This window comes from Dinoponera quadriceps, unplaced genomic scaffold, assembly GCF_001313825.1.
Source record: "Dinoponera quadriceps isolate SergipeBrazil2010 unplaced genomic scaffold, ASM131382v1 scaffold10149, whole genome shotgun sequence".
NCBI lineage: Eukaryota > Metazoa > Arthropoda > Insecta > Hymenoptera > Formicidae > Dinoponera > Dinoponera quadriceps.
This window is the reverse complement of record NW_014563918.1, coordinates 50945-68955: the sequence shown is the minus strand read 5'-3', so window position 1 is coordinate 68955 and position 18011 is coordinate 50945. Positions and strand designations below refer to the sequence as shown.

The 18011-nt window shown below is 40.4% G+C and overlaps 1 protein-coding gene across 1 annotated transcript; it reads right to left on the bottom strand.

The window, feature by feature from the left end:
- Positions 1 to 1024: 1024 nt before the first annotated feature.
- LOC106751244 lies at positions 1025 to 13838 on the bottom strand. Its single transcript, XM_014632095.1, has 12 exons — positions 13593 to 13838; positions 10477 to 10726; positions 10112 to 10196; positions 9711 to 9890; positions 8717 to 8757; positions 8463 to 8622; positions 8252 to 8379; positions 6708 to 6846; positions 4604 to 5219; positions 3381 to 3973; positions 1898 to 2107; positions 1025 to 1370 (listed from the first exon to the last, which is right to left on the bottom strand). Exons 1-11 carry the CDS (start codon positions 13613 to 13615, stop codon positions 1944 to 1946), a joined length of 2379 nt encoding a protein of 792 aa, XP_014487581.1. The 5' UTR covers positions 13616 to 13838; the 3' UTR covers positions 1025 to 1370; positions 1898 to 1943.
- Positions 13839 to 18011: the final 4173 nt, after the last annotated feature.

Here is an 18011-nt window from a genome sequence, read left to right as displayed (position 1 = left end):
ATAACTCATATGTAACACACGCTTTATATAACAGTTACATCGTTGAATAGGAAATTACAATCGATAAGTATGTCACATGTATTTGCTGGGTTGGGTTGATGCAAAAGTTCGTCCCGCTTTTTAATCAAAATGTACATATAATAACATTTATTTATTCTAAAATATACAATTAATCAATTAATATGCGCCGTTTTGTTTATCGATGATCTGCTATCTCTGCGATAGCTGCATAATTCCGCACCCGTAGAAATTCTGGGATTTCTGAGGGGAGAACTGATTAAAAAACGGAACGGACTTTTGCTGAGAATATTTCTTTACGTGTACGCATTATCTTCTGGAAGAGTTAGGCAGTAAAATAACAAAATATCGCACACATTGAAAAAGTTAAGACTCAATAAAATTGAAAAAAGATTGAAAGAAAAAATAATAAAAATACGAATTGATTGCGTCTCTTTTCTGAGAAAGAATCTGTATGTGTGTGATAAGGAAAAATATGAAAAACACAATATAGTATTTTATCGAGGACGAACGATATTGAACTTATCTTATTTAAAAGAACGATTATCGCAAGATTGAACGTACTAGTAATGAATATTATCGAGTCCAAGCTTCACGGCCTTCACAATCTTGAAACAACTGATATTTCCGAAAGTATTGCAGTATTACACAATAATGTATTGAAATCGCCGTATGAATGTAACTGTTGTTCGGAGAATAACTGTGTTGTCGTCGTTTTCATCGCCGTCATCGTTGTCATCGTCGTTAATTGGTTTCCTCTCTTTAGCTGTGAAGTGCTGGTTGCGCTAGTTCAGGAAATTTACGCACACTGAAGCGTGAAAACCTCGCACATACGTTTCATACGCTTCAATGTGTATGTAAATTTTTTGAACTAGTGCAGCCACTTCAGCTAAAAAGAACGGACCAAATGTTGTTATCACGACCTAGTTCTAGCGTGTGCGATCTGAATGAGATCAAGAGGTACGCAGAGATGAGAGACGAGCAAGGATCGTGGACATATCATTGCTGGAATTAGGAAAACAACATTTATTTGCATAACATAATAAAGTAAAATGCAATAATGTAACACCGTCAAAGCATAAACAACGCTAAATATCTCGGTGAGGGGTAGAAGACGTAGAGGTACACCAAGCAACACGAAACTCCAAACATGACGCACACGTGGCGCTGTTAACTCCGTCAACGTCGTATGCGCCATCCGTGGCGAGATAATCGGGTGATCAACGGCGAACGGTTGATTTAAATCGGGGTGGTGGCGAAAATGGATACAACGGTGCGAAAAACACGTCTCAATGGTTCTCATCGTCGACGCCTCGGAGGGGTCGTCGGATGTACGATCGATCTTTTGTTACCTGGAAACAAAGGATATTTGATTTTTCCCGATATTCGATTTATAGAGAGGGTAAGGTAGTATCACTTTGAGGGTGACTTTTACCAAACTCGGATTAAGCTAATCGACAATTTCAAATTGCTATCAATCGTTTCTGCTCTATTTTACAGACGCAGATAGAAATTACGAAATTTTCGATCATTGTTAGATGACAAATTGCTGAATCGGAGATCAATAATCCTTATTATTATTCATCGATAAGCTTAAATGAAGTTTGGTGTAAGTCATCTTTCGAATATTTGCGAAAAATAAAAATATTATTAACGACCAGATGAAGATGAGATTTGAAGTTCTGTTGTTTGTTTTTGAAGTCTTTGTGTTTATCGTCGAAGATTTTACAGAAGGTGTTTGAAGCGACGACTATTGGTATCGATGGAATTTCCGTTGGAAAAATTTCCCTTCAATTCTCGTATTTCGAAGATATTCAAAACGATAATTAGTTATCAGTGCATATCTGCCTGTGCAAAATTTTGATTTTGCGATACGTACCACGACGCGCGACAGAATCGAAATTACAAAATTCGACATCGTAGGCCTAAAAATCGGAGTATACGATTTCCTGCGGCTTCTCGAACTTAATAGGTCGGTAGAATGTGAAGGATTGATTCCATCCGCGCGGCGCCGTATTATAGTTCGTCAAATTGTGGAGACTGGCCAGTTTGGGCCCGTTGTAATTGTTGTTCTCGTACAGCTTGTTGCCTGGAATGTTCAAACATCGAGAATGTGAGAATCTATGAAGGTGACAAGAAGAATTGTCGAAGTTTCTCCGAGTTCTATCGTATTTTTACTCGAATCAGCGATCGAAATTGGCATTATTTTAATTCGATTCTCGTTGTTATTCGTACGAGAGAAAATGATATGATCTCGTATCTCTCGAATTGAAACCTCTCGAATTTGAATCTGCATCAATATTGTACCAGTTTCGATCAGTGATTCGATTGAATCAGATTCAATCGTGATTACGGACCAGTTGCACAATAACATCGCATTAAGAAGTTCGTACGGGCTAAACAGAAAATTAATTTAATAGAACGTTCTTCTAACATTAACATATTATTCAATGGAAATACTTACTTAACAGAAAATTCTTATATTCTATACGGGAGAAAAAAATACAGTTCCTGCAATCGGAAATAGAGGCCAGATGTAAACTCGGTGACGAGAAATGAAAATTGTTAAAAAGGACTGTTAGAGCGACTGACAGAATATCGTGCACGTGAGCATTCAACTGCATTGAAACTCGATTGAGTAGAACTGAATAAAAACCTCCTACAGGAATCTTTCCGTTCCCACAACCGAGCTTTTCTCTAGTCCCAATCGAAATTTCAGCTATACCAATGAAATTGTTTTTTCTATGTATACACTAAGAAAAAAGGGCTATATTCTAGTGATACTTAGTCCAAACAGAATAATTCTAATTAAATTACTTAATTTATTCAATACGAATAAAATAACTCCAATAGTCTTCAGCAAATATATACTTGAATACAATATATATTTTTTTCTTTCAATGTGTGTATGTACAAAAGAATATCTCATCTCATATATGGAGAAAATATCGTAGTAAAAATCATCACAAAAGTCTCGTCCGTGTGTAATGCTAGATCATACCAGAATTATTATCGAAATTATTATATAAACGATCATGTGCGTTGAAATCTTTAGTGATGTGTACACATGATATGCATCACTGAAGATTGCGATGCACATCATAATTTCAGTTATAATTCCGGTAAGGTCCAGCGTTACCAGATTCTTACCGCAATATCTTCTCCATGTACGATGTGAAATATGCACAGGGCGTTTCTTCGTGTGAAACCCTTCCGCGTTCGAAGCTGAGCTTTCGTTGAAGCGTGTGCCAGTGAGAAGATACAGCTGTATGATCGGGGAGGACGAGAAGTCGGTCAATAGGACAAGAGAACCGTTAGTACGCGACAAGCGGCGGAGCGGCTTAGCATGCGTGTTAACTTGCCTAACTCCGGGTTAACATCAGTGAGCTTGCATTCCGGCGTGACGGTGCCCACGAGATTGTCCAACACCGGGGTGTTGCGCAGGTGCCTCTTGGTCTCGAGTATGTCCTCCTGCGAGGCGAGTATCGAGAGCATCAGCGACTTCGCCTCGACCGGCGTCTCGGCCTCGGTGTTGACGAATCTCGGCTCGCCGTTCGCGCAGAGGGCCTCGAGCTCCTGCGAGGTGGTCGAGCGCCGTCGGCCGGCGTTTTCGTCGTCGTACGCGACCGAGTACTCGCTGTCGCAGTAATTGAGCAGCGCGGACGGCGCGGAATCGCCGCGTTCGAGCGAGCCCGGGTAGTCGTCCGCCTCGGAGTCTTCGCTCTCGTCCGTCGTGTATTCGCTCTCGTCCGTGGAGACGTAGCCGTTGCACCGGCTCTGCGGCTTCGCCGACCCGTAGCTGTCGCGCACGTCGTACGGTCGGCCGTTACACTGAGGCCGCGTCGGCTCTCTCGTAGCTCTCGCGGATCTCTCGTAGCTCTCGCGCGGGCCGTACAACCGGTCGTCGCGTTGGGGCTGCGCTTTCGCGGGTGGACCTCGGTAGCTTTCGCGCGCGCTGCACAATTGATTCGGATGATGAAGCCTTCCCCCCTCCCCTTGGTTCGTTTGTTCCTCACGTTTCATTTCGATGCCGTATGAGGAAGAAAGTTCGATTGAATTAAGACTCCAGAATAGTCGCTGTGTCACTGTCCTTGTTTAACGTAACTTGTATGCAAGTTTGCCGAATCGATCACAAATGTTATTTTACGGATACATCTTTTGATTTGGAAGTGTAACGCAGATCATCTTGGCGTGCGTTTTCTCGCTTCTGATGTCATTAAGATAGGACTGCGGCGAGGAAACAGGAGCCTTAAACTGACAATGAACGGACCAAACGCGTTTCTGGCGATCGGAGGAGACAGGATTTCTGGCTGTATAAGAACCGAATCTAATCTGATCTTTGACTTGATAAAAGCCAGAAATTCTGTTCCCTTCAATCTTCAACCGCGTTCGGTTTGTCCGTTTCAGATCCATCCAACCGAACTGTTTTTCAGGTCGCGCATTGGTCACGAGGAAAAATTTCAGTAATCTCGACGACTGCGGGAAAGACGGAAGGAATTGCCACGATCGAATTATTAATTATTAATTAAACCGCGAATACCGGAGATTCGTCGAATCGCTCGAGGGATCCCCCGCGAGTTCTCACCGTGCGTACTCCTCCTCCTCCTCGTTGCCGCACTTGGTGGGGTTCCTCGTCTCGAAGAAGCGCGCTATGTCGTTGTCCATCGGGCACTGCTGCACGATCGGAACGATCCTCGGACTGATCTGCTTGTACTGCAGAACCGGTCTGCAGGTCTTCTCGAATTCCTGTATCAGTTGCTTCACCGGCATGGGTGTGTATCCGTTCTCCTCGTGGTCGTTCCCCGGCTGGCCGCCGTTCCGTTGCTTCTTGCCGATCTCATGCTCGATCGTGTTGTCGTTGCGCTTGCCGTCGAAGCGTTGTCGCTGCGCCCTCGCGTCTCTCTCGTTGTTGTTGCGCACGTCGTAAAAATCCGCCGCTTTCCGTGGCGACTGATAGTTGCTGTTGTTGTTGTTGTTGTTAGTGTATCTGCTATTGTTAACAGCGAAAGCACGATTACTGGCGATACCGCCGCGATACTCGTTAGTAGACTCGAAAGCGATACGTCGGGACTTGTCGGCGAGGGGCGATCGTTCCAGAGGGAAGTCGGAGTCCGTGCCGACCGCGATCTCCCGCAGGTAGATCTTTTTTACTTCGCCCGAATGACCGCATCGGTTGGCGTTGCAGTGCGACCGGTGCCTGTCTGCAATGCGCAAACTGTTATTTGAAGCAAACGATTGTGAGGAGCCTTGTCATGGGATCTATGCGCGTGAACTTTCCTTCCAGAGAGACTGGCGGGAGTATATGTACATTAGATGCGTGAACAAGTCTTAGTCTTTCGATCATATGAAAGTAAAGTCAAAATCCGCAAAGAAGGCTGAAATCTTCGACATCCGACCAAGCGGAAACTTGCGGGAAAAAAAAGAGATCAAAATTTGTGTACCTAATTTAAGTAATCACCCAAAAAAGGACGGAAAATGTAAAAGACGTATCGGTAAAGTGAAATATAAAAAAAGTTTAATTTTCGTCAGCTTTGTGTGTTTATTTATAAAATCAATTGAAGCATGGTTAAAAGAGAATTCTACTTTGCATGTTCTATAGAAAAAAAGAGTCAGTTTTTCCAATTATATTTCTGTACATATAGAAAACGAGCAAAAAAATATATATATATACGCGATTCCGAATTTATACACCTGTTTTTCTTAAAAGCTATCTCATTTTCTTCTTCAGTGCAATCGTGTTATTTATCTTATCGGCAAAATGTCAGTAAGAATCGCGTTATACGTTTAACTGTACGAATACTTTTTAGCACTTCCTTATCTAACGTGTGTCTCTTTGTTACGAAATTATAGACACTTATCTCGGCCAATGTATTTAATGATTCTATTGATCGACTGTTATAAAAAGAACGATTGGTATCGGGAGATATTGTTTGTCTCAGGTATATGCCGTAGCAGTGCCGGGCAAAGCGCGCAAAGCGCGTCTCGTGCCGATTAAATAACACCGATAACTCTTGCCAATTAGGACATCGAAGATCGTTCAACTCTAGCTTCGACCGACTGGACCAACATTGATCTCTATTTCCGAGGCGTGTCAAGTACCTCGGGGATTCTAGAACGTTTCCTTGTCGACGTATGGCCTGACATAAAAAAGAAAAAGAAAATAGAAAGCAGATCTTCTCTAATGATGTTTCCATTCGCTATATATCAAAAATAACACTCTCTATTTTATATGGATTATAATTGTTCCCTAACGATCTGGTTAAAATAACTGTAATATTCTGTAGCGAGAAACACAATAAAACGGCGCGAGCGAAATGTCGGGATTCATTCGCGAAACCGAAAGCTTCCAAGCGCGCGATTGCGCAATGAGGTAACGCGTCCGGTGTATTTTCGGCGATGCGTGAAACGATGAATTGCTCGAGAAAAGAAACGTCGGCTGTTACTCGCGGATACAAACGCGCCGCCGGTGAGACACGCAGTATCGGTTGACGTTAATAAATTCTGACCGCGGCTTTCGGAAGATTTTGGCGACATTGATGTCGGTGCGTAATTTCGAGAGGATTTCGGATAACTCGGTGGAAAGGAAGAGCGCGCCGTTATTTGCCAACTGAAAGTGCCAAGTGAAATCACCTTGCAGCCGGGAGCGCTATTATTTCGCCGCTTATACATCGTGTTTACGTTGTACGCACCTGTTGTTATAGGTACATTCGCGTTGTCGAGGGAGATGTCCACGGTGAAAGGATTGTAGAACGGCTTGTCGATAGCCGGAGCTGGCGTGCGAGGCGTCAACGACGTCGGCGTCATGAACTTGGCGTTACCGTTGATTTCCTGGAAGCACAATGTGGTTATTATTCCTTAGCTCGTCATTGGGTGGATCCGTGAAGGTTTAAAGTCGCCGATACATAGAGCGGAAATTGAACCTCGGGGGTGTCTGATCGAGAGGTAATTAATTTGTTTCTAACATCGCTACTAGCCAGTAATGTAACGCTCACTTCTTCTAATGGCTAGATAAATAAGCCAGCTGACGGTTAAACGAAAGAAATTACAATTATGAGATGAAAGATCATAATTAGTTGCCAGATAATATAAGTATAATGTCATAATATCATTTTTGCTATTTTAAGATTTTTATAGAATAATGTATCCTTAATTTTGCTCCCTCAAACTTGCCCCCTCATTTTTAAATGCCATTAAGCGAGTATATATAGCAGTTAGATTATATATTTTATAATAAATACCATCAATTCTATCGTATTTGATATGTAATGGCGAAACAACGGTTAGATTACAAAACTAATTCTACATTTTAGTGAATAATCAGTCAGTAACGAATTAATAACGAGCTAAAAAGTTTAACATAGTGTGCACCACATTTAAAAAAATTTTATAGTTATCTTCGGTCTCAAATATATCCTTTCTATAGATTTAAATTTAAATTATAAAATAGTAATAGTACAGTATTCAAGTAAGACCACTGATACTATAGANTATTTGACAATTCTTCTACTCTACACAGAGAAAGAGATTTTTTTGATTTAATAACATTTTTTTAATCGAAACAAATTTGATTTTTGAAATGGAACAAACAAACGAGTATTTGATTCAACAAATAGGTTTATTTAGTTTCTCAAATAATAAATATCTCTCTTTATGTCAAATAATATATTTTTTTTTTATATTTTCGTTCAAACATTACAATAGTTGTCACAAATAATAAAGTATTTGAAAGAAGTAACACTATATTAGAAAAATATTAAAGAACTTCCTTGTATTTCAGTGGAACAATATATAATGAAATGAATAATATTGTTTTTTCCTGTCAAACATAATTTACTTTAGTGAAATAACAATGTTTTCATTTAAACAAAATAATATTTGATATTAAATTATGTTGTTTACATTAAACAAACACGTATACTAAATCCAAAGAAATTTTCCTCTATGTAAATGATCGATCGAATTTCGAATTATAGTTAAAATGAAAATATAATGAAAATATAAAAGAAATATGTTATTTGACGTGAAGAGAGATATTTATTGTTTGAGAAACTAAACAATCCTATTTGTTGAATCAAATACTCGTTTGTTCGCTCCATTCCAAGAGTAAAATTTGTTTCAATTAACGAAATTTTATTAAACCCAAAGAAATCAAATATTTTTTCTCATTGTAGCGAATAGCTTTTAGCTCGGACTAATTAATCACATCTTTATTGGAAGTAGCTCTGCGATTCACCAGTTTCTCCGGATACGCTGGCGTTTTCGGCGTGGCGGGAGTGGCGGGTGTGCTCGGCGTCTGCTGCTGTTCTTGATCCACCACCCACTTTTCCGACCTTTTCCTGCGCTTCGCAAAAATCTCGGCACCTGTGAATTGTTTTGGCGATGTCAGCTGTGCATGGCGACGCATAGGCTTCGCGGACTTTGTCGGCACGACGCGATACGCTTACCGCGTCCTCTCTGATTGTTCAAGTCGCGAACGATGTCGAAAAGCTTCTCGGGATTCTTCGGCACCGGCGCGATGTTCACCTCCTCGCCTAACGCCTGAATACCGTGGATATCTAGCACCTTCCCGCACGGATTCATCACGCACTTGAGAGGCAGTTTATCCTGTCGAGAGAAGTTTCCTCATCGCACCGGCGTCGTAAAAGATTAAGAAGAGAGAAAGAGAGAAACTATTCACATACGAGGTCGCATTATTTACCTTGTGAGCCGGCATGGTTGATTCTTCTTCGTCTTCGACGCCTGCGAAATATTATATCCGATACTATCTATGCAAAAACAAAGCGTCGCGCAGCGATTCGCAAGTATTAACTAAGTTTTCAAACATATTGAATAACTTTTCCATTCGATCTTTTTATTAGATGATATTTTGTTAGATAATAGTGAATTCTTTTTGAACTCTCTGTGCTATTTGGGTTTGTTATCTCCAACACAGCACATTTTATCCGAGGAACATCCTGTGGACATTTTGGGACATAGAACGTCATCCGGACGTCTTTAGGACATCCCTTGGAGGTCTGTACTGTATGGGTTGGGTAGTCGGCGGCAGGGCTAATCTACGTCCATCAAGGGAAAAAGAGCGGCGTGCTTATCGCGATTTAGTTGTCGACGATCCGTCGCCTATCATCCGTATATCGAAACCAAGACTAGACGAAAACTTGTCAGATATTACTTGTTTTACGTTTCTATATTTGTTAGTGTATCATAAGCATCAAATTTATTCCAAATATATTCTGAATCCTAATAAATTTAGTACTTCACTTAAGAATATTAAAACATTAAAACCAAAATTTCGATTTACTTATTTCAATTAACCGAACTTTTTTTCGATAAAGTTTATAATATTTTTGAAGAGTAAAAATTCTTTTTTTGAGTAAATGATAATGAACCTTTCTAATATTTGTGATGAGTATATGTAACATTTTAAATTTTAATACTATTATCAAGAAAAAAATAATTTTTGTTCAAGATAACTATTATTTAAAGGAAGAAAAATAAACCTTATTTTTAAATAAATATTATTTAAAGGAAGACAAATAAATAAATAGAAATAAATAGAAGAAAAATATAAAAATAAATAAGAATCATTATTAGCTTATATTTGTAGTATAAGTAATATTTTTCTCTGCGTAGGACGAGAACGGGACGAGTTGTGCGCAGCGTGTTAAAAGATTCAAACAGATTTCAGCGCTCACCGTTGCCGTCGTGGATCCATTTGACGGATCGTTTCTTCCTGTTCACGTACATACTCTGCCCTTTGCTCTTCACGTTCTTCACGTCGCTCAGCGAATGCGAGATCCTACGTGCTAGTTCGACCTGGTCCTCGACCGTAGGATGCGTCGGCGCGTAGAAGTACGAGGACGCGAACATTTTTCCTGAAAATTCACACCCCCACGCATTCAATCTCTCTTGACGCGGAAGCAGCCTCCAAGTCGATATCAATGCTGCATTTAATACTGAAACTACTGAGCTACTTGGAAGTCATTTATCAATGCAAAAACGGAGCGACACTCGGCCGTCCGCGGAAGATTCCCCGGAGCATACTCTGAACACGCAAGATATCACTACTTCCGGTTATCTCGACAACGACGCTTACTGTTCTTCGAATGCAGCATCTCGTGGGAGTCCGACGCCGGAGTGAGCAGCTTCTGCAGGTTGATCGGGGTAGTCTCGCCGCTCTCCTGCAACAGAAATCGCAAGTCGTGAGTTCGAGCGAGAGAGAAATTTCAGACACCTCACTCGCGCGAAAAGGAAGAGAAGAAGATACCCTTAAGATAAGATATAGAAGAAGAAGTAGAAAATCGCGATAACGTGAAGATGATACCAAAATGATGAGAAAGTGATCGAGAATCATGATCGAAAAGTGAATTATTGTAGTCATTCATCATTTTCTCGTCATTTTGATGTGATTTCCTGTTCTACCTGGACGCGTGAACGAAATCGAGATCTACGGATGCTCACCATATCGAAGTGTAGTATCCTTGACGTGAGATTCTCGAGGAAGTTCCTTTTGATCGGGTCGTGTCTGTCGGAGGGCTTGAAACCGCGCGAGCGTATTACAACATTGTCCGCGGACACGCTGCGCTGCAGATAAGTCCTCTCCTGCTGCAGGGAGCTGTAGTTCACGCTGCCGCGTTTGTACTCGACATCCTTGGTGCACGCGAGCCCGTACGACGCGTTGCTCAGAACGTTGCGCTTGCCGTTGGCGTACCTGCGGACATTCGAAACGTTCGCGCGATGCGAATTCACTCTCCGTCAGCGTGAAGAGGAAATACAACACGACGGAAGCCGCGACTGCGGGTCGCGCGAGAAGGCGCACACTTTCAAATGCGTTTTAAGCTGCAGCGGCCTCGAATAAACCTCGATACTGATCTGAATTTTATGATAAACGTATAAACATGTGATGCACATATTAACGTAATCAAATAAATATATATGCCATATTAGTATAATTTGTTAATATAATATGAAACCCAGTAAGCAAGTAATCATTAACACAACGTTATTACAATGACGTTTTATAACATGTAACGTTTTCAAATATGTAATTCTTAATGTTGCATACAACGTCATTGTTAATAATATATTTGATCAAATATTAAAAATAATATTTCTAGTTTCTAATATTAAAAGGAATATTGCATATATGTTATCAAGTGACAGTTTAAACGCATTTATAGAATATTATATTAAAGTGTTTATAAAATCTACATAAAATCAGTGTTTCGAAAGGTTGATTTAATGTTTCTTGCTTATTGGAAATACGCCTCGACTAAAATACCAACTAACAACAACGTTATATCAATATTATAATTTCTCACTCAGCAATGTAACTGTTACGTACAACATACGTTATATTATACTTATATTGTTGAAAGAGTGGGAAATTATAATATTGATGTAACGCTACTGTTAATTAGTGTTTACTGAGACTGAGATTATTAGGAGTGTGCAAAGGATTTACTCTTTTTTGACTATATGAAAATAAAGTGAGAACTTGCGAAGAAAGACTAAAAATTCGCACACGCCTAATGATATAAAACATACTACATTAATATAATAAATACGCAAGTATATTAATGTTATAAGAAATGATTTGTCGCTAGTTCGTGGCCGTAACAGTCTTGAAAAGTATACCTTCTCGCGCGGATCTCCTCCATTTACGCGAACTCCACGAGATTTGACGCGATGCGACGCGGCGCGAATATTAATATACAGGGTGTTTCCTCGGCCTCGAACGCGTCACGTAGATACGGGCGGTTGGATCCAGCGGAATCACAACAATTCCGATTCGCGTCTCCAATTATCGTGGCGCATTACGCCGTTTCAGCGTCGATTCCGCCGCGAATGACGGAATCCTGCCGTCCCGACGGTGTAAATATGTTTACCGTCGGAAATCGCCGCGTTGTCAGCCGACCTTCGATTCCCTCGGCGACGAGGGAACTCGACCGGCCTTGCGTTACAAAGGTGAAACCCGGAGGACCCGCCCCGGCGTGCTATTGAGCCCGGCATAGCTCTTTCGACGGCAAGAATTGGTTACCTTCCAAGCGGCCAATTAATTCCGCGCCACGGTATTGGCAGTGGTACAACGAGCACCGTGTAAAAGAAATGCTAAATTTATCTGTTGTAACGTAATACGCAGTAACAGTCCGAGAGAGCGGTTGTGCTCGGGGCGCACGATCAGCGCCGTATTTATTCAGCGTCGCGCCTGAAAAATCGCCGATACGTAACAATGCGACGCGCTCTTCGTGACGTTAGTCGCGCGCTTCGATCCGCGATGCGATTTATCAGACGTCGTGTGACTACGTGTTACGAGCGACGACCAAATTCTCTGTATATTTCGAGATATTTCAAATTGATAAATAACATTCGATTCCTCGTATCGTCGCGGATATTCGACTTCTCGCTTTTCATTTGCGGAAACATTTCAGAATGAAGTGCACCGATTAAAACTTGGTAATTGAAAAAATAAAATCTACGCTCGAGCTCAAAGGACTTCAATTCTGAGACGTTCGCATGAATTCTGATGTTTTTGTATTCGAAAATCGGAGAAACGCGGAAATTGAGTCTTCCCTCTTCCAGGTTACAAAATATAACAATACCGACACGGAAGAGGCATTCGATCGGCGTTGACTCAATCGTGTTAGCTAACAATCACATGCGCGCGCCTCCGCGAAGTTTGGACTTACGATTTTCTTCCGCGGGAAAGTAATAAGACGCGGCTCGTTTCGAGCGCGATTCAAGCCACGCAATGGAATCGATACTTCGCTTTAAATAGATTGTTTGGTGGTAGTTTGCGAGAGGTACGAAGTCGGTCAAGTCGACCCGAGCTCGTCACTTCGGCGGGCCGAGATTCCGACGAAGTCGAAAGTGAAGCTTTCACGTCAGTACATTTCGTTCGTCGTGATAATTCAATTAAAAATTTTAAAACGATTCACGCCTATCGCGCTAATCGCTGCGGTGACCTATGAAGAGTACGGTGGTTTTGGACAGTTTTTTCCAACCGAATTAATGCGAAGCACTTGGAGGTGAACTATTAATTGACAGTAAAACCGCAGCCGCATGTCCGATTATGCCGGTAATTAAAAGCTCAAGGTGAGCCTCCTTTCTGACACAGTATTCTTCCATTGTTCGACCGCGATGTTACTCGAATTATTCAAACGCGCAGACTTCAAGTACGATTTCTACTGAAGGGAAACGAATATGTCAACATCGACAACATTGGCATTTTTTAGAACGTGCGTCTCGTGCGTGTATTCCTTCACAATACCGAACCCGCGACGATATATCTTCATCTTACGATAAGTCACCGCGAGTACAATGAACGTCATATCTTTAAAACGCGACATCCGGTCAGTCACGGAAACGGCTGCGCTGTTGAACACGACGACGGAGGAAACTCTACGTTCTTCGCGCACTCCTGGAAAAATCGCCTTCTCCGAACGATAACGCGACGTAACGGAAGTAAAAGAAGAAGCGCGATGTATCAGCTCGTACTCTCTCTCTCTCTCTCTCTCCCTCTCTCACCCTCATTCTCTCTTTCTCTCAGGCGAACACACTGCGAACAGAGATTTTACTTATCAAACGAAGCTCTCTTCATCGTGACGTGTGCACACACAGAGAAGGTGGTCGTCTCCCTTCGCCTCCACTTCGCCTACACTTTGTTTTCCTTCTTTCCCCGCAATTTATTTTCCCCGTGCTTTACGTAATGCGCGCCCCGGCCTACACACTACGCCGGAGTGGTCAGAGTCCGTCCGGCGCTCACGACGAGGGCTCCCTCGTCGCGAGAGGCGAATCTCGCATCTTGCAAAACGTTCGCTGGCACGCACCGGCAGTCCGGACACCGCACGAGAGGTAGCGAAACAGAAGGTAGAGTCACCGTCGCCGTTGCCACCGCCGCCGCGACGCTCGGCAGACAACGGGCTGCTTCATTGATAGGACAGAGACGGGCAGGGAGAGAAGAGAACGAATGAGAGAAAGAGGCAAGGAGAGAGAGAGCTTATTTTTATATCGAGCGGATCGCCGCGAATCGTCGTCGCTCAGATTAGAGTGAGGTCTTTTCATACTGGAGCCGCTGGTCCCGCGGCTCCAGTGCGAAATCACTTCTCTCTCTCTCTCTCTCTCTCTCTATTCAAAAGAAGAGAGGTCACCGGCCGCCGATTGCGCCTGTCGATATCGCGGCGTAGCGGCTACATACGTGAACGAAGCTTCCGCGAGAAACCCGCCGCAAAGCGACGCCTGGTCGGTCGAAAGAAGTGTCACTTTTCCGCGATGCTTCACAAACCTCGACAGCCTTCCCGCAGCTTCCACAGGTACTACAGTCGTGAGAACACGATTGCCTCGCGGTTCCTGCTCCTCAGCGAGATCGTCGGGAGCCCCGGTGGGGTCTTCCGCACTTAATGCGATGAATTACAACGCGGCCGGCACACGATGCTTTATAATAGCGCCCAACCGTCGCTATACCGCCTGCTTGCCGACTGGCTTGGGACGCCTTTCGGTAAAAATAGACCATCGGAAAGCGACACCTCAAGACTCGCCGCGCGCCCGCCACGACGGCCGTCGTGCTTCGTGATAATAGAAGTACAGCGATCACCGTGTACCATCTCGTCGCGCGCGCGCGACAGGCTCACCTGGAAGACACCGAATCGAGGATACAAGTATCGTTTGAAGCGTCCCACCGTCTGCTGCCTTCGTTTCCGGTCGGGATCAGCCGGAAACGAAGTAGCGGAAATGAATGAGACGCGGCACGCGGAAACACATGCACGAATTTTCGCACAATTATTACGCGTCAAACGCAAGGACAACGGCAGAGATTCATCGCGGTGTGTCACTTGGCATCGAATGAATATACGTGTATATATTATATTCGTTCTCTTATACTATCATCTCCAGAGGAGATTTACGGGTGCATCTTCAACCCCGATCATTACTATTTATATCTCGAGCAATGTCCGTGTTCTCTTCCAAGTCCTCATTCACAATATCCTTCTCGAGCATCCTCATTTCCCTACTTCTCAGTTTGCTCCGTTCACTCATCGTCAGGATTTCCCCATATCACTGTTTTCGTCTTCTTTACTCAAAACTTCTTACTCCTCTTCTTCGTTCTCCTTCTCCGCAACTTGTTTGTTGAGTCTTTTTCCTTTTCTTCACAGATTGTATCCCGACATTTTCTTGTTTTTCATATGTGATTTAATTCCTGCAACTGATAAAGCTCTTGATTCACGAAGATTGAAACTTGACTATTGTAATACATTACTTTCTTATTTTTCTCTTCCACCTCTAGTTCTCTTTGATTTTATCCGAATGGATTGATCTTTTGACAGTAACATTTTTTTTTGCAACGTACTTATTTAAGGGAGCAATTTATATTTCAAAATAAAATAGCAAATAGGTAAGAATATTTTTATCTTCTTAGAAATAATTACGAGCACTTGCTTATAGTGAAATAACAACGAATAATACAGAAATCATTAACTTTTATCAATCATTACAAATAGTAGTCATTTTTCATCATCCAATATCTTAAATCCCAAGTGCTTATTTTCTTTTAGATATTTATGGAATTTGGCCGATCGAAGTCTTTTATAATTTTATTTATCACACACACACACACGCGCGCGCGCGCGCGTGCACACGCACACACACACACACACATCTATATATGGAAGGATGAAAGAAAGATTGTGAAAAATTCACTATTTAAAATATCCCATATAGCCTACTTTATCCAATTTTTTTAAATGTAGGGATGTCCTTAGGATATAGGACGTTCTCTGAATGTCTTCAGGACGTCTTTAAATATCTACGCTGTATGGGATTAAATCAAACCTTCATTTTTCTTTTGTTTATTTTAATCATCACTTTCATATCATTTTTAACTTTCTTCGAAGAAATATTTTTGCAGTTATGCTGAAATTTTTCCCTGTCCTAGTCGTAACTAATTTAAGGCTTATTCATCTCATTTTTTGTGTTTTCATTTTCAGAAATAATCTGAAACAAATATTTATACGTATTATTCATCGCATAGAGTAAACATAGGAATAACTTTTCGTTTATAACTTATAAGTATTAATTTATAATTTATAATGAGTCGTAAATTGCGTTAGAAATGAACAAGGGTTGAACCAATAATCCAACTTGATCCTAAATAACTTATATACCAATAAAACCAATTGGATCCTAAATAGCGTTAGAAATGAACAAAGGTTGAACCAATGTTGCCAAACATAGATTTTAAATTGCGCTATATTCACTACAATTCTCCAGAAATTAGATAAAATAGTGGATATGTTGCATAAAAAAATGAATGTATACATTCTAAGTGGAGTTTCAGCAAAATCAAATATAATTTGTAATAAATTTTTGTATGCTGGGCCCAAAAATGTTTACTATTTCTTCAAAAGTCTTTATTTACAAAAAATCTGCAATAAAACAGTTACTGATGCTTCCGACATAAAAAAACTTTTACAAAGAAAAATAAAGTAGCACTTGTAATGTAAAATGTAAAATCACATATAAAAGGAGAAATAATTTATGAGATATTTCCCCTTCTTTTTGTACAATCTACAGTCATGAAATTCACGAATATGTAAACAAAATACATTAGAAAAATTCTAATAGACCTAAATCTAACAAGTGTTAAAGTTACTTTGTCGGTTTGTGTACATAGATAATACATAAAAAATAAAATAGCTATTTCTGTTTTTGTTGTTGAATCATAATACTTAAAAATAAAATATCTTTGATTCATCGTTGAGTCATATCACTCAAAGATACAAAAAGGGGAGCCTATCGTTGAGTTATACTACGATATCTTCACTTTTCGTTACGGGTGGTGGCAGCTCGTACTGGTGATTTTCGAGTATAAAGGACATCATTAGATGGCGCCAGGCAGCCCGTTTAGAAGCGTTTGATGAGTTTAGTACATCTACTATTATCCTAAAGTGTAGTTTGGAAGTGTAGTTTGAAAGTCTGTGCTATGAGATCTTTGTTTTTCATGTAGTATGAGTAATCTTTATCTTCAGGTAATGCATTATGTAAGATAACATAACGATAAAAGTTGAATAATAATAATATAGAAAATGGTTACGACTCGGGAGAAAATTTTTCATATATAATTATATATGTAGAATAAATCCAGATATATATATAGATATAATTATATATAATTATATCTATATATATAATTATATCTATATATATAATTATATCTTATATAATAATGATATAAAATACGATATATATATATGGATTTATTCTACAAATACAATTATATATGAAAAATTGTCTCCCGAGTCGTAACCATTTTTTATATTACTACTATATATATATATATATATATATATATATCATTATACATAATTATATATAATTATATATAATTATATCTAATTATATATGGCAAACTTTTTCTCGAGAATATCCTAAACTATATTATTTTTGTTGTACAAGGTATAGTTTACAAAATCGTATTTTATATCAACTTTTTTATTTTGTCTCTGATTGTAATTAACAAACTTATTATTTTAACTGATTTGCATGATTTGTTCATTTTAGGCAGATAAAAATTATAAAATGAATTCTGGCGAAAACTATCTTATTTTATTAATCACTTTTTATTAAATCACTTTTTTTATGAGCTTCGCAACGCGGTTCGTATTCAATAGAAAAATGTATCTCCTCCCAAACAGCACAAATCTCTTAGGGACATCCTGAGGATGTGCTGAAAACGTTCCAATGTTCACAGAACGTCCACAGAATGTCCATGGGATATCGTATGCTGTTTCGGTTGAGAATGACTAAAAAACAAATTCTCTTATTAGACACGGGATGCGGTCCGAAATTTACAAAAAAAAAAGAAAGAGTGCTGTAACCTTTTTATTACTGATCATATACAAAAGCTTTATCTTGCACGCGTTCGCTGAAAAGCATCGTTCTGTCTTCTTTCATCATGTAATGAAAAATAAAAGTAGAACGGCGCTTTCAGTAGTGCGCAA